Source organism: Vicugna pacos, chromosome 12, assembly GCF_048564905.1.
Source record: "Vicugna pacos chromosome 12, VicPac4, whole genome shotgun sequence".
NCBI lineage: Eukaryota > Metazoa > Chordata > Mammalia > Artiodactyla > Camelidae > Vicugna > Vicugna pacos.
The window spans coordinates 59,767,411-59,790,748 of NC_132998.1; the positions used below are offsets into that span (position 1 = coordinate 59,767,411).

Below are 23,338 nucleotides of genomic sequence, written 5' to 3' on the forward strand. Positions count from 1 at the left end.
AAACTACCTTTGAAAGAGCATACCGTGTACCTGAGAGTATCAACCCAGAAAAAAAACAGTAAGACATAGTCTAATAAAATTCTGAACCTGCAAGAAAAAGAAAAATTCCTTTTGAGAGATCTAGAAAAAAAAGAACACATGATTAATAAAGGAAAGGAGATTAGACTTTTATCAAACTTTCAAAAACAATGCTTTCTGCAAGAAGAAAACAGAATAACATATTGAAGATGCCCAGAGAAGAAAATTGTGAGCCAAAGGTTTTATCTGCGGCAAAAGAAATTTTCAGCGAATAGGGTACAAATTGTTGTGTAAGAACTCAAGCTGTATGATCAGGAATGAAAGAGGATATCACAATAAAACCTGCAAATAACAAAGGATAATACTATGTGAACGACTATATGTATTCATCATTGTTAGTCATTGAGGAAAATGCACATTAAACTTCTACCCATCCACTAGCATGGCTTAAATAAAAGAGACCAACCACACCGAGTGTTGGCAGTTACACAGTGCAACTGGAACTTTCATACATTGCTCTTGGTGGTGGGAAATACTATAATCACTTTGGGGAAATTTTTGGCAGTTTCTTATAAAATTAAATAGACACTGGTCCTTTGACCTAACAAATCCACTTCTAGGTATTGACCTAGGAGAAATGAAAATGTATGTCCACAAAAGACTTATACAAGAATATTCCTAACAGTTTTGTTCACAATAACCAAAAGCTGGGAACGACAGGAGAATGAAGACACAACTTGTGGTCTCTTCATACAGTGGAATACCACTTAGCAATACAGAGGGGACAAACTACTGATCGAAGTAATACCATGGACGTTGTGCTGAATGAAGGAAGCTGAACACAGAAGAGTACATACATATTATATGATTTCATTTACATGATGTTCTAGAATAGGCAAAAAGTAAGGTAAAAATAATGAAACCAGCATTTCCCTCTGGAGGTGGAGGATTGATTAGAAACAGGCATGGGGAGTGTCCTGGGGGGTTGGCAGTGTTCTGTATCAGATATGGATCTGGATCAATCAGAGTTCTCCATATATTATGTATGTGTGTATGTATAGGTAGGTAGGTAGGTTCTTGACTGATGATTGGTTGAAGGATTTTAAGGAATTAAGCAGTGATGGGATTGGCATGTCTGAATTTTGGAGGGCAGAACTGCAGGCTGGAAACTCAAGCAAAAGTTGATATTGCATCCCTGAGGCAGAATTCTTTCTCCAGTATAGCGCAGTAGTGCTAGCATTTGAATTCATTTAGCGTAGGCTACCTTTTGATCCATGTTTCAGCCAGTCAACCTCATAAACCATTAGAGCCTGACTCCTCAAGCTTCAGCATTGAATCTAGACCTTCTCCTTTGTGGACCCATATCAATAACTTCAGCTTGATCCAACTTTGTATTTCTTCCACCATTATCCCACGCATTAATATCCATTTGTGCACATATTCCCATATTTTTGTCCATATAAATAGGGAAAGTCATGCAGTTCTTTTTGGTTTGTAGTGCCTCTCATCCTAGGTCACACTTTGTACCTAACTTTTCAGAACCTGCTGGGAATAGCATCTAGTTGTAGGTTTAGAAGCAAATACCAAGGCAACCGCCTCAGGAGAGACATCTGTAGGTTCTCAGTCAAAACAGGGTTAACCTCCTCAGACAGGAGGAAGGGCTGCTACTACTAACAAAGAAGACTCAGCAAAATTTAGGGGTTCAGTGTCCTCAGCTTCAGCAGCCTTGGCACATCCATTTGTCAGACTTGTACAGCTCAGATTTGTGCGTTTAAGTGTATGTGAAATTTACATTAAAAAGAATTGTTAAAAAATGTTTACTAGTACTGTGGTGGAGTGGAGTATGGGTACACTCACCGAAGATACAAACGTAACAGTGCTGCCAGTGACTGACCCTGGACGATGGATACGTAGGTGTTTATTATACCATTACGTTGTATTTAACCGGTCCTATTAGGGGACATTTAGACTGTATCTGCTATCATTATTTTAAAAATCACATTTTTGTATATTCAGCTTTTTCTGAATTTCAAATGTTTTCTCAGGATGGATTCTTAGAGCAGAATTACAGACTTAAATTTTATGAGAATCTTAAAGGCCTTTGATTTAACTGCCTGTACTAATTTACAATCCCATCAACAATGTATAAAAATACATATCATAAGGAGGGGGAGGGTATAGCTCAAGTGGTAGAGTACATGCTTAGCATGTGTGAGGTCCTGGGTTCAATCCCCAGTATTTCCTCTAAGAATGAGTAAACCTAATTATCTCCCACCACCAAAAAAACAAACAACAAAAAACAAACAAAAGAATAATTTAAAAATACACCTAATTACCTCCCCCACCAAAAATTTTTAAAAAAATTTTTTTAAAAATACATATCATATACCACCCCAGCGAGATTTTTTTTCTCACTTCCCCCCATGATTGCTAAAGAAATTGTTACTCTGAGGATATCTAGAAACTAGTAAGTTACTAGTAGCCAAAGTGTTGACTAGTTTATATCATGACATCTGCTTTGCCTGTGAGAAATGGATCCCTAGGCTCTAGGTTTTTGGTTGGTTGGTTGGTTGGGTCTTGGTTGTGTTTTTTAAGTGGTAAAAAAGTGGAAAGGATCAAGGATGAGCCCAGTGTGGCCCTCAGACTGCGTTCATAGCTGGGTGCATCTTCTAGCTTTACCCCACGTATTATCGGCTGCTGCCCCAGCTGGAAGGGTTATTGCTCTTTCTGTTGAGCATCTAGGCAGTATTAAGATCCCGTCATTAATGATGTATTGGTATTGACTAAATATCAACAATGCCCCATCATCACTGTCTTGAAGTTTTTATAATCAAGCTTAGAAGCAATCTTCCTGCAATATCAGATAATTCCAAGTTCAAGTTCTTTGGTTTTCCTGTCCCCAGGTTCACAGCGCCTCAGGCAGAACTCTATGAAGCTGTTCTAGAGGTCCAGAGAGATTGCCTGAGCCTGTGCTCCCCTGGAACAAGCTTGGAGAACATCTACAGCATGATGCTGACACTGATAGGGCAGAAGCTGAAGGAGCTGGGGATCGTGAGGAACAGTAAGGAGAGTAATACCTTCAAGGTACTTCACTCCTTTTGACCCCTGTTCTTAAGAACACCTGACATGCGCTTGGTTTTTATCCTATGTAAAGCTAATTAGACTTGGAAATGGTGTTTGTGATTCTTCACCTGCAAGAGGGACTTCTGAGAGAGTAAAACAAAAGTTCAGTATTTATTTCTCCCAGAAGATGGCAGCACATTCTGGCTCATTGCATCCTGTGTAACTAGCTCCACCTTCAGAAAACGTAAAATGAAGTCTGTTGCAGAGAGGGTGGAAAAGGACATAAAAAGGAGGCGTTAACTCTTAATTCTTTTGGAGTGATTTTGAAAAGATAGGGGTCACAGGGGAGCGTATTTGTTGTTGCTTCAGTAACATTGTTGAGACTTTTAACAGTATCCTCATTGCTATGTCTTTAAGGAATTTCATCTGCATCCAAAATGCGGTGTTCAGTAAAAATTTAAAGCCTCAACTTCAAATTAAGATGCCAGGTGGTCAAGCCAAACAGACCACTAAGGCATCTCCTATCTCCAAGTTTAGGCTGCAGGGGTTCTTTTTATCAATAGGAAAAGAAGCTATAGATTCCTGCTCATGCCAACAAATCTTCAGCGGATAGAATTATCCAGGCTGGCAAGTGCCTAATAATTACCGTGTTATTTGATGTTTCATGCCTACTCCACAAGTTGCTGTGTGATACTTAGGGTCTCCAGAATAGGCTTCCTGAGAGGGACGTGTGCACATTGAAAAGAAAGCTGTTCTAACATAATTATCTTCCCTCCCCCAAAGAAAGAGACTTCCATTTGCCATAGTCATTACTGGGGTTACCCTGGTTAGCACGTGGATAGTATATTCAATAGTAGGGAGGGAAACATGGATTACTTAGAATCCCATTGGCAGAACTGCATGCAAGAGGTGGCCATTTACCAGGTCTCAAGCATCAGCCCAAAGATAGGTTAAACGTAAGTGGCAGAACCAGGGTGGACGGGGAGGGTATGAACACATATCTCAGATTTATGTCTGCCCAACATTCCCCTTAAGGGGTCATTGCTCTAATAACACTGTGATACTCTTTCCCAGGCTGCTCGAAAATACTGCCCACATCACGTCGGCCATTACCTGGGGATGGATGTTCACGACACTCCAGACATGCCCCGCTCCCTCCCTCTACAGCCGGGTATGGTGATCACAGTGGAGCCAGGTAAGGGGAGGCGCTGGCAGCCTCCAATCCATGGGAACACATAATTCTACTGTCAGATAGAAAGTAAACACTCTATTTTTATCTGAACCAAAGCAATCAAATTAGGAGATGTAGGAAAATGAATCTCTCCAGTGTAGATGGGAACTTTTTGATTTTTCTTGAGCTTTCTTCTTCAACATCGCACAATTTATTTAATTTGACTCCTCCAATAAATAACAGGTGGGGAATACTTTCTATAAGTAGATATTAAGAAACAAATCTTTTTTTAACCCTGCCTTTGCTGGGGCCAATTTGAACTAGTCTCCCATGCCGTAGTGGTGGGCTGCTCAGTGCTTTCCTGTAGGGCCACTCAGACTCCCCATGTTCTCAGTTGCAGCTCCTCTGCAAACTGCACTGAAATGCCTGCATTTTTCTGCTTTTTGGTATCCAAATCCTTTCTCCTAAGCTTCAGGGAAAGCTGGCGATCTAATGGTTCCGTGGCTTGAACGGTGTGAATGTTGGGCAGCATTCAGTGAAGTGGTGGCTGTGGTGAAGTGTGAAGGGAAATCACAAGTCACTTTTAAACACTGATGCTGTTTTTGTCATGAAAGCAGATCTCAATCTCAAATATCAAGTGTTTTCACCTCCAAATTATGTTAAGTTATAGCTGGGACACATCTTTTATGCCACCCTTTGAGGCCAGGCATATGTTGCTGTCTGTAGCCTTATGTACCATTGAATCCAGTCTAGTTGGCACCTGGGCACTTCCTTAGACTTTACATTTTCCTTTGCTGCTCTTTGTCTTTTTATCACAGAATAGCAGCTGTGAGTACAGTGAAGGAAGTTTACCATTCTTTAATATAAAAAAACCTGGTCTGTCTGACTTAATGATTAGAAAGGGAACCTTGGCCTCTTAGAATTTTTCAAATGTTCATTAAAATCTTCCTTTTCCCTCCTTACATCACATACATCAATTGTATTTATGGCTTATTTGAGTATTTCTGCAGCTTCTGGTTGTTGAGGCTAATAATATCTAAATAGTATTTTTTTAAATACATTTTTCAATGCATTATGTCTTTATTTTACCGAAGTGCCCTTTCTCCAAGGGACTGTTAGGCAAAGAAAGAATGCATTTATATAATTTACTGGTTCCCAATATGTACCTACATACTTGTCAATTAAGTAACTTCAGTGGCCTGCCTGCGGCACTGGGACACAACAGAACAACGGTCACCATTGCTGCAGTTGTATAGGTCTTGTAGCCCAGCAAACACAGTAATGTCATGATAGCTCTAGTAACGGTAGGCAGCATTTACTGACCATTTATGTACCAGACTTTTTTGTGCATATTATCTCATTTAGTCTCCACATTTCTATTAGGTGGGTACCATCAGGATCCCGGCTTTACAGATGAATTGTAACACAGAGAGCTTAACTTACTTGCCCCTAATCATCCAGTCACTGCTACTTCTGAACAGCACCTTCTTTTTTCTACTTCTCAGGTATTTATATTCCAGAGGATGACAGAGACGCCCCAGAGAGGTTTCGTGGTCTTGGTGTACGAATTGAGGATGATGTAGTGGTGACTGAGGACTCACCTCTCATCCTTTCTGCAGATTGTCCCAAAGAGATGAATGACATCGAGCAGATATGCAGTAAGGCCTCTTGACCTTCATTGCGGCCCACGTGCGTCTCAGGTTCAGGAGGGGTGGACGCTGGCTTCTGTGCACCTGTGCTTCCGGTGGGGTCCCCGTGTGTTCCACTGGGGAGTGCAGCCGCTGTATGAGTGTATATAATTGTCTATGTGGTCTTTTTTGTTTTAAGTAGCTAGAAATCTGGAAAATTGAATTTTTGGACTTTATGTTACTGCAACTTTAGTAACATTAATTCTGTAGAATTAATGACCCGGACAAGTTTAATTTTAAGATGTAAAGAAAGATCTTGGTATGTATGTTTATGCATCCCAGTTAACACAGTTAAACATATAGAAAATTCTCTCCTTCTCTCCAGGTCCTTCCCTTTCTGCACTTTTGCCAAAATCTATCTAAGATTTTTCTGTAATGCTTATATTTTGAGCGAATCACCAAGGTCCTTGCCTGCACTAGAAGCCACCTGTCAGTGACTGTGGGTGGCCAGTACATGCCTTCCATAACAGCCACCTACCTACCTACTCAGAAGCCCATGTGTCTGCAGGAGCCACAGGAACCCTCGGGCACTGGCGTCCTGCGGTCCCACCATTCAGCCAGAGTCCAACAGTCCTAGCTACCAAACAAAACTGTTTTGAGCCTTTCTTACTATCTGGTTGCCTGGGACCTGGAAGGTGTTTAGACTCTTGATAAGGAAATGGAAAAGAAAGAAAAGTATATATGTGTCTGCTAAAGATCAGATCCCCATTCATCTGTTCTTGACCTCAAGATGATTTTCTTCCCAGACATCCACACTTTCTGTATAGATTCTTAATGTACTGACCCTCATAGCACACCCTTGTAGCTGCTTCCCTGGCCAAGGGCAGATCCTCTGCTTATCCTGTTAAAGTCAGAGGAATGGTACCCAGTATTTAGAGAGACACCCTGGTTATCATTCTGTGATTTCCTCTAGTGCCAATAAAAACAAAATATGGAACCCACCAAGTCACAGTAAACACCCTGTGATCCTTTCCTTTCTTGGACATTAGCACTGGGAGGGCACTGGTAAAGGCTCATATTTCTCTCGACCTGGCATTGGATGTCGTTATACAGAAATCAGTTTGTAAAGTGAACAGAGCCAGATGACTGCAGATGGTTTATTTGAGAGCTTCTGTCATAGAAGGAAGTTTTAAGAAATAGTGTGTTCACCTCCTTTAAACCTGAATATGATGCCAGGATGCACAAAACATTCTGATTGTTAGAGCATAAATTTGAAGGGTTTTTTTGAGCATGTATCTGCATTAGAGAAGCACTGGATAGGAGGTTAACGCTCCCTGCAGGGCCAGAGATTTGCCTGTCTTGTCAGAAAAACCCGAGGCACAGCATCCAGCACAGACAGGCAGTGACTGCATCAGGAGGCAAAGGTAATGGTATAAATCAGAGTGATACAGTTTATGTCTTGACAGTGCTCAGCCACAGACGCTTGGCTTTGCTAAGCAGCTGTGGGAATGGATGGCTGCACAGCTGCAGTCGTCATCTCTGTGCCTGCCCTCGGCACCTCCTCCAGCTTCTCAGTCCTGTGTTACCTTCTAAAAGAAGAGGACAGAAAGTAAACCCACAACTCCGGCTTCTCGCTCCTGGGCCTCTGTGACCCAACAACCTTTCTCTTGAATTGGGTTTCCTTTGTTGATTTACAGTCCTGAAATACAGTATTTCCTTTTCTTCCTATAAATCATTTTCTGTGTCTTCAACTTTCCAGATAAAAGCTTAGGTGGCTTTTATGTATAACAGCCTACTTGGAAATGAAACAGACTTTTTCCAGCTAGATTCCCAGCAAGTTCTGCAGGTGTTGCAAGAATGACTCTTGCAGAATTCTTCTGATGGTTTGTAGTCCCTGACCCAGCCATATTGTCCTTTGAGTCCCAGATTAACCACAGCAGCTAACATTTGAATCAGACTGTCAGAACCATCAAGAGATGACTTGGTGAACACCTCAGAGCAGTGGTCTGGGGACTGTCTGATGTATTCAGGATTTGTTGAGCAGATAATTATGCACAATGCAGGAATCTCATTCATTCTTAGCCACATCACAGATGTACCCCACATTTCCCTCCAGGTCTCAGTATAATATATACTTTACATATACACCAGGTTCTCCTAGTGGAAACTGTAACCTTTAAAAAATCTTTCAAATGTTACACCAGAATTTTTCTCCCTGAATTGAAGATATGGCTGAAATATTAACAATGTCATCTAAATGAAAGAAGTGTATCTGGATGGTCTCTGCTGCATACTTTTATGGTTTTCTTTCAGGAATTGCCATTTTTCCCTCTAATCAAGAAACCAGGATTCTTTCTTGTTTGAAACACAGCAGTAGAAATATGGAGTAATAACTCTCTCTTCCCATAGTCATACCCAAGTTAGGAAGGTACTTCTCATGGTGACTTAAAGTTCTCTTTGTGTGTCTTCTTTCAAAACATTGTTCTCTTTTCATTAATTTTTGTAAGGTCAGAAATGGAAAACTCCTACTCTAGACATTATATCTTAATCGGGATTAAGATCCATAAAATAAGTTAATCCCTGTAGAAAGACATTGTAACTCATCAAAATAGAAAACTTGGCTTTGTTATATTTTTCAAAACTCATATAACCAACATCCTCTTCAGCTTTCTTAATCATAGAAAGATTGCAAATGTGATGCAGGAGTGCTTCTTCTCCCTGTCCCATGTCCATGTCAGATCACAAGCACAGCACAGTGACCTTCCCCCCAGTCCAGCTGTGACCTCATGGTCCTTTGTAACAGTGTTTCCAGTAACTGCCTTCCATAAAACAGTTGAGATTTGAGTTTGACCCTATCTGTCATCCCTCACCCGGCATATGATTGATGTTAGTATAACTTATTTGTGTGTGTCCATTAGAAACTGAGGGCCCAGGATGATGACAGCATAAAGGCCCCTGCTTGGAAGAAGTTTTTATGGTGTGGTTAATTTTTTTAAATTTTAGTTTCCTGAAGTGGGCTCTGTAGTGCAAAACTTAAGCTGATAGGGTTAAATTTTAAGCCTGGGCAAATATACTTCAATCTGAAGTGTTTGACAATCCTGATATGCGAAGGTGAATACATCATTAAACCCTCATGGTAGAACAGAATTCCACCGTCACAAAGCACGTGGGTCTTCCCAACTGCTCTCCCCTCCACCTGTGCCTCACTGAGGAGCTTGGGGTAAGCATCAGTATTATTCAGATCAGGGGTCCCCACTGAGGCCAAGGCCTCTTGGGATGTGCTCCATGAGGATCTGGGAGAACTGCAATCTTTTGAGCATTTTTTAATGCTTTGTATGACTTTTGTGCAATTATATAAGTTCAGTTTGAACAAAATGCTGTTACCTGTTAAGGCTCTATTGACTGAGAATAGATATGTCATTCCCCCAAAAGGGAAGAGCATTTGTTACTATCATTTTTAAAATAAACTGTAAAACAATATAAGAGTGTATGGTTTTGTGTGTGTGTGTGTGTGTGTTATTTTTGAGTCTAGCATTTATAGCTTTAAATGTGACATTTTTGTTTTACAAAATATTTTATTTTACAAGGTATTTATTAACTACTGTCACAAAGTCATGATAGTAAACTTGAGATAATTTTATCAGTCATAGAAGGGGAAGAAACTGGATTAGATTGACTCAAGGATCTAAAATATATAATGGTGACTATAGACAGTAACATTGTATTGTACAATTGAAATTTGCTAAGAGAGTAGGACTTAAATATTCTCACCAAATTAAAAAGAAAAGGTAAATATGTAAGTTGGTGGATGTGTTAATGAACTAGATGGGGGACACCTTTTCACTATGTACACATGTATCAAATCATCACAATATACACTTTAAATATTTTGCAGTTTTGTTAATTACAGCTCAAGAAAGCTGGTGGGGAGAAAGATTGACTCTCCATAAAATGGTCCCCAGACAGCCCCTGCAGCACTCCAGACAGTACAGTACAGCCATGAGGATTTTATGAAAGATGAATTTTATGCAACTGTAAATATGTGAACTTTCATGGGAAGCCATATAAATCCTAAGGGTAGCCATCTCTTCCTATTAGGAATCCTCTTGAAAATCTGAAGCTAAGACATGCTTTCCAACATTTTTCACTTCCTGGCACACATAGAAAGATATTTTTTTGTATGGCACATTGGAATAAACTTAAGGGGACTTAGGAATGTGTACAAGTGACTTACAGGAAAAAAATTACATACCCTTTACATAATTAGAAGAAAAAATTGTGCAAAGTTTTATAGAAATATTTAAAATTTGTGTAACACTTCCAAAAGATAATTTTTAAATGTCAATAAAAGACTTAGCTTACTTCTGGTAGCATGATTTTCTTTGATAACAGGCTGAAACACCTACACACGATTCCTGATCCAGACTTTGTGGGGACAGTGTCTTCAGAGTCTTCATAGTCACAAGAAACTTATTTGCCCATGTATTGCGATGAAAAATTTAAAACCATTTTTATGGTCATTCAAAAATTTATGATTGAGGGGGAGGGTATAGTTCAAGTGGTGGAGTGCATGCCTAGCATGCACAAAGTCCTGGGTTCAGTCCCCAGTACTTCCTCTAAAAATAAATAAACCTAATTACCTCTCCCCACAAAAAAAATTTATGATTGAACTGATGAATGGATAAATGAAATGTGCATGTATACAATGAAATATTATGCAGCCATAAAAAAGAATGAAGCACTGATACATGTGACAACATGAATGAACCTTGAAAACGTTATTCTAAGCCAAAGAAGCCAGTCATAAAAGACACATATTGTATGATTCTGTTTATATAAAATGTCCAGAATAGGCAAGTTCATGGAGATTAGTGGTTACCAGGGGCTGCAGGTGGGAGGAAATGGAGAGTGACTGCTAACAGGTATGGTTTCTTTTTAGGTGGTGAAAATGTTCTGGAAGTAGATGGTAGTGGCAGCTGCACAGCTGTGAGTATACTAAAAACGTTGAATTGTATACTTTAAGAGGAATTTTATGGTATATGCATTAAATCTCACTAATTTACAACTGAAACTGAATTTAAAGAGTCTAATAATGTCCTTTCATTGACAAATGCAATGTGAAATTTCTTGTAATGTGGATTTCCGATCAAATTCAAATCGTTTACATCAACTATTTCAAGTTAAGCTATAAATCGCAGAATGCACATGAAGTTTTAGAACTGTCACCCAGCCCATAGCTTTGACCACAGAGGTCAGAAGTGTCCAGTGTACATGAAGCAGAGGCTGGGCTGCAAGGAGCCCTGGCCTAGCACCTTAGGCACCTGAAACACCAACTGCACCAGCAACTCCATGGCTCCCTTGTCTTTAATGAGCAACAGTGTACTCAGCACCTGCTGCTGAACTGGACCAGGTAGTAGTGCTGAATATGACCAGATGGTAGCACCTCTCCTTGGCCATATTTCAGTGAGTCCATGGCTCCTGGTGATAAGGGGACAGGTAAGGGGGCTCTGGCTGCTCCAAGATCCATCCATCTGGACATGAGGGACAGAAGGGATCAGTATCTCCCAGCATACCAATTTCAAGGCACATCACTTAGGGTATTTAATTTAGGGTTATAAAATCTAGAATTGTACTGAGTAGAGCTACCTTGAACATAAAAATGTGGCACTATGTAAATATTGATTCCAGTTTCCACCAGTTTTTAAAGCCCAGTGATTCTGGGTAGTTGCCTAAACTAAATGCTATCTTTCTTCCCCTAGGAAAGTTGAGATTAGGAAGCCTACAATGGTATATCAAAAATGTTTATAGAAGTAATCATCTTGAAAAATGCTACTTAATATTTCATTGCTCAGTGTTTGGTTATGCTTCTCTGCATGTTACATAGATTAAAATCTCTAATAAACTATAACTGAACCCGGCAGTGATTATAATCTGGGCAGTGTACTATACATTATATGTGAATGATTCTACTTTATAGTAGACATTGCTATGCATAATAAATTATACTTGACATCACATGAAGTAGTTAGAGCAGGTTCAGAGTCCTCCTGCAGAAACCTGAAAGAGTTGCTTTTGACAAATATATGAATATGGTAGTTCCTCAAAAAATTACAGTTATCATTTGATCCAGCAATTTCACTTCTGAGCAGGGACTCAAATATATTTGTACACCCACATTCACAGCAACATTATTCACAATAGCCCAAAGATGGAAACAACCCAAATGTCTATCTGCAGATAAATGGATAAATAAAATGTGGTATATCCATACAGTGGAATATTACTCAACATTAAAAAGGAATTAAGTTCTGATACACACTACAACATGGATGAACCTTTAAGACACTGTTCTAAGTGAAATAAGCCAGATACAAAAGGACCAATATTCCATGATTCCACTTATGTCATTCATAGAAATAGAAAGTAGAATGGTGGTTGCCAGGGTCCGGGTGAAGGAGAAAGGAGAAGTTACTGTATAAGGGGAACAATTTTAATCTGGGACAGTGATAAGTTCTGGAGATGAATGGTGGTGATGGTTGCACAACAATGTGAATATACTTAATGTCACTGAGCTTACACTTAAACATGGTTAAAATGGCAACTAGACTTGTGTTGGCGATTACTGTGTAATGTATACAGATGTCAAATTATGCAGCACCTGAAACAAAAAGGTTTTCTAAGAAATAAAATTAAAATGAGGTTAACTAAGCCCTCCAAAATGGTTAAAATGGTAAATATTATGTATATTTTACCACAATAAAATAAAGTATTTAACTATATTACCTTGTGGGCAAGGAGGACTAAAGGCAGACTGAGGTTGACAATATCTAAGTAATTAAGATAAGAATTAATAAAATGCTAAATCATTATCACCAAATAACAAGAGTTTGTAATCTCAAGGACCCTGCAATGATCAGACAATGTCTGAAGAATCGTGTGTATTTTGGGGTACCTATTTTTAAAAAGACATGCCCAGGTGAGAGTTACCAGGAAATAGTGTTATAAGAAGTGGTTGAAAGAGGGGAGGCTATTTTGGGTGAAGAGAGAGATACAGGGAAGCCTGATGGCTGGCTCCGAATATTTGAAAAGCTGTCGTGCAGACCATCCTATTTTACATTGCTCTACCAGGTGGGGCCAGAACCAGCTCTCTCATAGATTCAGAATTTTAGAGGTAAAAGGGATGTTAGTGACTTTGTCCAACCCCCTTATAATAGGAGTCTTAAAAAGATGGAGTGACCTGCCTGAAATCACACAGCTGGTTGATGCAGTCAGGCTTTTGAAGAAGTCTCCTGGCTCCAAGATCAGGGTGTTTATCACAACACGTCAATTCCCACAGCCCATTCCTCCACAGTCTTCAAGACTTCAGTATCATTACCTTCTCAAACTTAGCTAAATATGTTCCCTTCCATTTTCAAGGGCAATGTCAACTCATTGTGAACCCTCTAAGCTACTCTAAATATTTAAATACAAAATGTAACATCAGGAATGGGTTTCACAGGAACTGAAAGAGCAGTCGAGTGGGATGGTGAGACATCCCCAAGATGAGCAACAGCAGGAAGCCTCTGCCTCCAGGCTGGAGGATGAAGGAAGCAAGTGGAGTTTCTCAAGACAAGGAACCAAGTCAACTGCAGAAGCTAGGCCACAGAAGGCCCGCTTGCTGGCAGGAGCTGAGCTTTCTGGAAGCAACACAGGGAAAGGGTGAGGAATAGACCTTAAAGGCAAACAGATTCTGTGATTTTATGATTTTATGAGTGTACAAATAATTAAGTCAAACAGTGTATAAACCCTCTTCCAACCAAGTCCAGGAGTCTTTTTTATTTAATGTACAAGACCAGGGTATAAATCTGAAGCTCTCCTGATATAGAAGAAAATAACAAGATTAGATAACTTCCTGACTCAAACATCTAAAAATTAACAGCTTTTCCACCATTTTATTGTTTTTGATCAAGTTGCTAATTGATGCAACACACCTTGTAACTTGCAAAAGATCGCACTGAAATTATGAAATGAGTTTGCTTTTAACATTTCTTATTTATTTGTTTTTTATTGAGGTGTGACTGACTTACAGTATTACTTTCAGATGTACAACATGGTGATTCAATATTTTTATAGATTATACTCCATTTGAAATTATTACAAAATAATGGCTATATTTCCTTGTACTGTACAATATATCTTTGTTGCTCACTTATTTTATACATAATGGTTTCTGTCTCTTAATCCCATACCTCTGTCTTGCTCCTTCCCCTTCCCCTCCCCCTCCCCACTGGTAACCACTAGTTCTCTTTATCTGTGAGTCTGCATCTATTTTGTTATATAATTCATTTTATTTTTTTATTTTTATTTGTTTTGGCTTTTTTCGTAGACAGTATTTTATTTCTATATACATTTTTAAAATTTTACATATATGTACTGTTCATTGTTTCTAAGAACAGTTTAGAGCTTTAGCTTTTTAAACTTACATAGTTATCAAAGGAATAAAGCCAACCACAAGATAAGAATCAACAGAATGCTGTAATCCAATCATAAAGGACAGTAAGTGTGCTTATACATATTCAAGAAATCAATCATCTAAGTTATAAATAATAAGTAGTTCATTTGTGTCCTTTTTTTAGATTTCACATATATAAAATTATGAAATATGTTCTTGATTGAGTTCCTTCTCTAGTTTCTTCCCAACTTTTAATTCTATACCATTTAGAATCCATCTTATATCTGATTCTGGTCCTGGGCAACCACTTTGACCATGTTCACCTAAATCATTTTTGGACAACTGAAACACTCCCTGACACACTGATGTACAACCAAAAGGCATCTTCTGAGAGACATCAGTTATTTATGTTTAAAAATGTACATGGAGAGGATTAAAAACCATCCGCAATTCACTTTTTTTTTCTTTTACTTTGGAATTTTTGATGGGATGACATCATTTTATGTCAAGATTACATTCCAGGAAAATGCCAAGTTATAGGAAAAGAAGGAAGAATTTTCATAGGAATTGATATAAAAGATCTAGCTACATTCCCAGCCAGCTCACATCCAATATATTACTTATAAAAATTATACCCCCAAAAAATTGTCCCCAAACTCTTTGAATGACATGATCATTCTTAACTTTAAAATGTTAATTCTGAGCTTTAAGGAAAATTATACAGATACCCTTGGCATTGCCCCAAAGGTGACTGCTCAAGTGTAGCCCCTGAACAGAGGGAATTAGGCAAGTGGTGAGAACAGAGCTGGAATCCCCAGATCCACGCCCACCCAAAAGGCAGCTCCATAGGGAACGTGGGAACATGCAGTTGACCAAAGGCCTGAACGCCCTTCTTGTTTTGAGATGACGTGTCCGTTTCCCTCCACAGTAAATCTGAGCCTCAAGAATCTCACAAGAGCACATGTCAGCACAGCATAACTACAAAATGCAATAATTTATAACAAAATGTATCCCAAATAAATAGACGTCTTAATGCAGTAGGGAGCAACATAGAACGGGTCAACATAGAACCCTACAGACCTTTCCTTTTAATAGCAAATGTGGATTTGTAGTCTCCACAAACAAACTACTGGCAGAAGAGCCTCCCTGCAACTGAAATTTTGCTGTGGGTGAAATACGTGAGGGGCGTAGCAACACGAAGCTGTCAGATGAGGGGTCCCCAAGCACAGTGCCCCATGTGCGAACACCCAGGGGGCAGGCCCCACGCGCAGTCGTTCCACTTTCCCTCCCTGCAACTGAGCTAGGTGCCAAGGGGACAACGGTGAAGAGGGAACACACAGAGTTCCTGGTCTGCTAGGAGACACTGGCCAGTAAAGAATTAGGTAAAGGATTACAATGCAGTATCGCCAGCTACAGCGGTGGCACGGAGCAGGGAGGGACCGCTGCATCCGAGAAGGGAGTCAGGCCCACTGGTCAGAGGAGATCCCCAAGAGATCTATAATAGAGTTGCCACCTTTGGAGAACACTTTCACTTACGTTATTGTCTCATTTAGGCTTATGATGGTGAGGTGCGCCATTATCCTTGTTTTACAGATGAGGAAAACAGGCTCCCTGAGGATGTGATTTACACAGCTTCCTAGAGTCTGTAGAAAATCTGGATGGAATTCAGTTCTCTGGACTTGAAGCTGATCTGCAAACCTAACACTCACTGAGCACTTAGCAGGCGTGATGTGCTGGGCTGTGCCTTCCACGTGTGGTATCTCATTTAATCTCTGCAGCAGCCATCCTTGTCACTCCTCATTTTATAAATGAGAACAGCAGGACTTTTACAGAAGTCAAAGTAACTTGTCCAAGCCAGGATTTGAATTTAGCTACAACTCAGAACCTGAGCCCTGAAGAACTCTGCTACACTATGCTGCTTCCCTTCTGAGTGCAGGAAAGTGCTTTCCAAATCAGCATGGTGCAACTGGTGTCAGACACGCCTAGGTTAGAATCTCTCCATGGCCGTTTGCCAGCTCTCTGATCTTAAGACAATTTGCTTAACCTTCTCTTACCTTCAATTTCCTCAGCTCTAGAATAGGAATCATAGATATCTGGCCACCTTGGTTATCTTCCCTCACAGCATCTCCACTTACTCTTTTATTTTGGCTTTAACCCAATGTGTAATTCATTGCTGTGTCTGCCTCTACCTGTCAGATATAAGCTGCATGAGGGCTAGGACTATCTATACCAGTCTTGTTCACCATTGTGCCATGTAACACGGAGCCTGGCACATAGAGGATACCCAATAAATATTTGTTCAGTGAATAACTCATCTCAGAGGAAAAAGAGGGATCTCTCCCTGCTTCATTATATATGACTCCCCTTTGAAAGGATTCTAGTAGAAGGAACCAGGGCAATGAGATATTATGAATGACCACTCCTGAGTGATTTATGACCACCTCCTGCCAAAGGAGGTGAGATGGTGATTGGTAATCCCACCAGAATCACAAGCAGGGCCAGCACCACAAGACCATGACCTGTGCAGTCAGTCACATAGACCTCTGAGCTCAGAAGGGCCCTGCACATGGGTTGTGTTTGGCTGTTGCTGTCTTGAAATTCTTAATCATTTTTAAACAAGGACCCCTGCATTTTCATTTTGCGCAGGGCACTGCAAATTTTGCAGCTGGTCCAGATCAGCTGCAAATGGATGGTGAGGGAGGAAAATGGGTAACTGGAGGCAACATTTCTACCAAAACAAGGTTGTGAAATTCCGGGAAGTCCAAAATTGTGGACCCTGTGTGTATCTTGAGCAACGCAGCAATGTGCTCAGCCCCTCACGAGGTAGACTACGAGATCCCTGAAGGCAGAGATAATGCCTTATCCATTCCTGTCTATAGCTTAAAATAATGCCTAGCACTTTCTTTTAATTAAGCTGATTATTTCGAAATAACTGTAGATTCTACTTGCAAGTTGTAAGAAATAATACAGAGATCCAATACCCTTTACTCAGTTTTTTCCAATGTGAACATCTTGCAAAACTCTAGTACAGTATCATAGCCAGGATACTGACATAGATATATGGTCAAGATACCAAACATTTCCATCACCACAACGATTTCTCGGGTTGCCCTTGTATAGCCACACCGTCTTCCCTCCCACCCCCTTCCCTCCTTAACCCCTGGCAAGCACTAATCTGGTCTCCATTTCTATAATTTTGTCATTTCAAGAATGTTAAACAAATAAAATCATTCAGTATGTAACCTTGTGAGATGGGCTCTTTTCACTCAGCATAATTCCCTGGAGAGTCATTTAGTGGTTGCATGTATCAGTACTCATTGGAGGGCATCTGATGCTTCCAGTTTGGGGCTATGGTAAATAAAGCTGCTAAAACCTGTGTATGGATTTCAAAGTGAAAAGAAGTCTTCATTTCTGGAGCGCAATTGCTGGATTCTATGGGAGTTGCACATTTACCTTTTAAAGACACTGCCAAACTGTTTCCCAAAGTGGCTGTACCATTCTGCATTCCACCTCCAATGTATGAGTGATCCAGTTTCTCCAAATTCTCATCAGCATTTGGTGGTGTCACAGCTTTTTAAGTTGGCCATTCTGATGAGCATGTAGTGATACCTCACTGCGGTTTTAATTTGCATTTCTCTAGTGACTAACGATGTCGAGCATCTCTTCCTGTGCTTATCTGCCATCTATACATACTCATCAATGAAATATCTCTGACTTTTGCCCATTTCCTAATTGGTTTGGTTTTTGACTATTGAGTTTTAAGATTTCCTTCTACATTGTAGATACTAGTGCTTTGTCATATCCTACCTTTGCAAATGCTTTCTCCCACTCTGTAGCTCCTCTTAACAGACTTTCACAGAGCAAATATTTTTAATTGTGATAAAGTCCAGTTTATCAACTGTTCCTTTTTTGGACCATGTTTTCAGTGTCAAGTCCAAGAACTCTCTGGCTCTAAGACCTGCATATTTCCTCATATGTTTTATTCTAAAAGTTGTATAGTTTTATGTTTTATATTTAAGTTCATGATACATATTGAGTTAATTTTTGTATAAGGTGTGAGAACAGGTCAAAGGTCTTGTTTGTTGGTTTGGTTTCGGTGGTCCTTGGATGTCCAATTGCTCCAGAACCATTTGTTGAAAATGTTCTTTTTTCCACTGAATTGCTTTTGTACCGTTATCAAAATTTAGTTGGGCAGTTTGGGTGGGTCTTTTCCTGGGTTTTCTGCTCTGTTCCATAGATCTGTATGTCTGTTCCACTACCAATACCACACGGTCTTGATAACTATAGCTGTGTAAGTCTTTAAAGCAGGTAAAGTAATTCCTCCCGCTTTATTCTTCCTTTCCAAAATTATTTTAAATATTCTAGTTCCTTTGCCTTTCCACATAAATTTTTGAGTAATCTTGTCTGCAACCTAAAAAAAAAACACTTGCTGGAATTTTTAGGAATTTTGTCAAACTGCATCAATTTGGTGAAAATAGACATCTTTACTATGCTCAGTCCTTCACTCCATGAACACTGTCTATTTATTTGAAAAGTTATTTTTATGTCTCTCATTAATGTTGTTTTATATAAGCCCTATACATGTTTCATTAATTAGATTTATAGTTTAATTTTTTGATAATTCTAAATGGCATATTGAACAACAAGGACCTACTGTATAGCACAGGGAACTATGTTCAGTACTTTGTAATGGTCTATAATGAAAAAGAATATGAAAAGGAATATATATGTATAATTGAATCATTATGCTGTACACCAGAAATTAACACAAGGTTGTAAATCAACTATACTTCAATTATTTTTAAATGTTAAAGGCAAAAAAAGACCAAAAAAAAGCATATTGTTTTAAATTTGTTACGTTCATATCTCGTACATACAATTAATTTATATATGTTTGTCTTGTATCCTGTGACCCTGCTGATCTTACATATTAGTTCTAAGAGTTTTTTTTAATTCCTTGAAATTTACTACACAAACTACGTATCACCTGTAAATAGGACAGTTTTGTTTCTGATCTATATGCCTTTGACATCTTTTTTTCCCCGTTGGACTGGTTAGAAGTTCCAGTGCTCTACTGAATAAAAGTGGTAAAAGAAGCCATCTTTCAGCTCCATATAAATTTTGGAATTGTTTGTTCTAGTTCTGTGAAAATGTTGTGAGTATTTTGACAGGGGTTGCATTGGATCTGTAGATTACTTTGGGTAGTACAGCCATTTTGGTCATGTTGATTCTTCCAATCCAAAAGCACAAGATATCTCTCCATTTCTTTGTATCATCTTCAATTTCCTTCATCAGTGTTTTACAGTTGTAAGAGTATAGGTAACCTCCTTGGCTAAGTTTATTTCTGGGTATTTTGTTGTTTTTGATGCAATGGAAATGTTCATGCCAGTTATAAAATTCCGGTTTGTGAAGTGAAAAAAAAGTGAATGAAGGGCTGCAAATGGCAAGATATCCTTCTTTTTTATGGGTGAGTTGTATTCCATTACATATATATGTGTTATTTAGTTTCTATATGTTTAGCGAATTTTCTGTTACTTTTCTCTTACTGACTTATAGTTTGACTTCACTGTGGTTGGAGAAAATACTGCATGATTTCAATTCTTTAAAATTTTTAAAGATTCATTTGACAGCCCAGCATATGGTATCTTGGTATATGCTCCACAGCACATGAAAAAGAATACGTATGCTGCTCTTACTGGATGGAGTGTTCTGAAAGTGTTGATTAGATCCCATTGGTTGGTAGTGTTGAGTTCTATATTTTTGCTGATTGTCTAGTTGTTCTATCCATTGTTGAAAGAGAGGTGCTGAAGTCACCACTGTAATGGTGAAGTCATCACATGTAATAGACAAATCCACCATACATGTATGGTGGATTTGTCTATTTCCCCTTTCAGATCTATCAGTTTTTGCTTTACATGTTTTGCAGCACAGTTTTTTGATGCATATACATTTTGGACTGCTATGTCTTCTTGGTAGATTGACTTCTTTAACATTTATAATGACTTGTCCTCTCTCTGGTAATATTCTTTACTCTAAAAGTCTACTTAAATGTTATTAATATAGTCATTCTTGTTTTCCTTTGATTAATGTTTGCATGATATATCTTTTTTCCATCCTTTTACTTGCACCCTTCCTATTTCATAACTTTTGAAGTCAGATTCCTGTAGACAGCATCTACTGGGTCACATTTTTTCATCTACTCTGCCAATCTCTGTCTCTTAATTGGTATATTTAGACCATTTACATTTAAGGTAATTACTGATATGTCTGGTATTTTATTTTACTGTTTTCTCTTTGTTCTCTTTATTTTTTACTTCTCTTGTTTTTGTTTTCCTGCTTTCCTGTGGGTTACTTAAAACATTTTTTAGAATTCCATATTGACTTATCTATAATGGGTTTTTTTGGGGTTTTGTTTTTTAATTTTTTGAGGGGGAAGGTTATTAGGTTTATTTATTTATTTTTAGAGGAGGTACTAGGGATTGAACCCAGGACCCCAGGCATGCTAAGCATGTGCTCTACAACTGAGCTATCCCCTCCCCTCTTGTTTGTTTTTTTTTAACATTTACCAGCATACCACTGTACCCACTCTTTTTGTCTGGCTCATCCTTCAATCTCAAACTATTTCCTCTAAGAGGACTTCCCCCACCCACCAGATTGTTTCTGCTTCAAAGCACCCTGTACTTCCCCTTTCCTAAAATTCACTGGAATTATCATTAACTGACTATTGCCTCTCTTGCTACACACCTTAAGGTCAATACTGAAAGGGGACTTCAGCAAGTACTTAAAATATCAGATGCCTTTTTTATCTAGATCAGCATGGTGTAGTTGACACACAGCAGGTTCTGTAGATATTTTAGAAATATTTGTTGAATGAATGGATGGGTGGATGGAATAGAACTAAAGTAAAATTATAACCTATTGTATTGTAAACTAAGTAAAATTATGAAGGATCTGTATAGAGTCTACAAAAAGTTTTCTTAGGTTTATGCAGCAGGATCTACTATACAGAATGCCTGGGCCAATCACCATAGCAAGGTCCATTTCCAAAGGAGAGGTCAGTACATGAAGTTTTCATAGCTTTTGCAACCGCCCCTAATATCTGCAATAAAATCTCTATCTGATCTGATCCCTGCCTGCCTGTCCGACATCTCCTACCAACTTCCCTTGCTCAGTAAGCTTCAAATTTATTCTTTCAGCACACACTGAGCACCTACAATTTACCAGGCACTGTTCCAGGAGTATTTGTTATCAATAAAGAAAACAAACAAACAAATCCCCTCTTGATGGAACATACAAAAAAACAATAAATCTATCAAATGAGTAAATGAAAAAATATGTTAGAAAGTACATGCACCATTAAAGAAGAAAAGCACAGTAAAATGAATGGGAAGCAAATCATACAGGGCCTTTTCGGCCATTCTAAGGACCTCAGCTGAAATGTTACTCCTCAGAGGTCTCACCTACTCACCCAATTTCATGTTGCTTCCATCTCCCCTCAGTCTCACGACCTTGTTTGCACTTACTGATACCTGAAATTTTCTGACGTACTTATTTGTTGACTTGTGTATTATTTCCCTACCTAAATTTGACTCTTTCATCACTGTCTCTCCTGTTTATAAAAGGGCTGGGTACATGCTCAATGAATCTGTTTAATGAAGGCTAAATATGCCCTCAATACCTTAATTTACTATGTTTCTAGTATTCCTGCAGGAACACAATAAATTACATGACAGAATTCTTAACATGAAATCATTAATTTAATAAAACTTGGGCTTAGAAAAACTTTGTAGTGTTCCTACAATGCTTTAAGGACTCACAATTTTTCTCTCTCCTGGTCTAGTTAAAGCTGTGGTGGTGTTTTCACAGATTTGTTGTTCTTGTTTATGATAAAGACATGGAAACAAATCCCACTTCTTCTATTTTAACAATGATGTCAACAATCCATTACTCTTCAGTGTTCTTTTAAGACGAAATTCAAATAAGCCAACAAAAGATTTAAGAGTGATCTAGCTGTCATACATCTGCAACATTAGATTTTTTTAAATGGGGGCCTGATCTAAAAATGGGAAGGTGACAGGAAGTTCAAGTGCTTTGGCTGTGAAGCAATGACCAGTAAGGCTAAGTGGCAGAATGCCTCACATAAATACAACTACACATAAATAGAAGTACAGCAACTGAAAGAGGATCGAAAATTAAGGAGAAAGGACCTCATAGTTAGATGACCAACTGATGAATGGGAAATGTGTGCTCAAGTGAGTGACGTTGAAATCGTGACCCTTAACCCAAAGCCATTCCAGGTCGGACTGGTATTTGGGATAGTCTGGGGATGGCTTCACCCGGGCTCCTAAGCCTCCTCCCTCCACCTATTTCAGGTGGGCAGGTGAAAGCAAAGCTGGAGAATGCCTGCTCAACTTGGCCCTGCGGAGGGCACTGGGGGAGCTCCGGCCTCCCCATCGAATCCTGAGTACTTCCCGAATTGGAATCAGGAAACCAAACGGTGCCAGGGCCCCGGCTCTTCCCGGCCTCAGGCCTCCCAGGGAGGCTAGCACCTCGGGCCGGGCTCCGAAGCGGCTCAGGATCTGCGGAAGACCAGAGTGAGGTCTTGGGTTTTGGCTGCAGGAGGCAGGACGCCCACCCTCGCTACTTCCCCGGAAGAACGCGACGAGGACCCGCGGGCACGGGAGCTGCACGGCAGCGGAGAAAGCGAGGCGGGGCCGGGGCTGCAGGTCGCGGCCCAGGCAGAGGAAGCAGCCGCCGCCCCAGCCGAGGGAGTGTGGCCGGGGGCTTCCCGGGGGAGGGCTACGCGAGCGAGTCCTTTCGAACGTTTCCACCCGACTCGCACGTCGACCCGGCCCCACCCGGCCCCGCCCCAGCCGCTCCGGCCGCCGCCTCCTCCCCGCCGACGCGGGGTAGGTGGAGGGGGGTGGGGGTGGCACGAGCGCCAGCGCCTTTAAGAGGCGTGGCCACATGCTCCGCCCCAACCTGCCCCTCGCGCGCCAGTAAGGGGTGGGGTGCGGGAGGAGACGC

The 23,338-nt window shown here is 39.8% G+C and overlaps 1 protein-coding gene across 7 annotated transcripts in view; it reads left to right on the forward strand.

Moving 5' to 3' along the window:
• XPNPEP3 (X-prolyl aminopeptidase 3) overlaps positions 1–18,972 on the forward strand; it is a 56,444-nt gene extending 37,472 nt beyond the window's left edge. For 4 of the 7 annotated variants that reach the window (XM_072973584.1, XM_072973585.1, XM_072973588.1 and 1 more), the window contains 5 exons: positions 2,922–3,102; positions 4,156–4,276; positions 5,758–5,910; positions 10,820–10,866; positions 13,379–13,679. In XM_072973584.1, coding sequence (XP_072829685.1) covers positions 2,922–3,102; positions 4,156–4,276; positions 5,758–5,910; positions 10,820–10,866; positions 13,379–13,582 — 706 coding nt within the window. In that variant the 3' untranslated portion in view covers positions 13,583–13,679. Of the gene's footprint in view, positions 1–2,921; positions 3,103–4,155; positions 4,277–5,757; positions 10,243–10,819; positions 10,867–13,378; positions 13,680–15,904 lie in introns of those variants that run through there. The other 3 variants (XM_072973583.1, XM_072973586.1, XM_006207116.4) reach the window with 3 other exon arrangements.
• Positions 18,973–23,338: the final 4,366 nt, after the last annotated feature.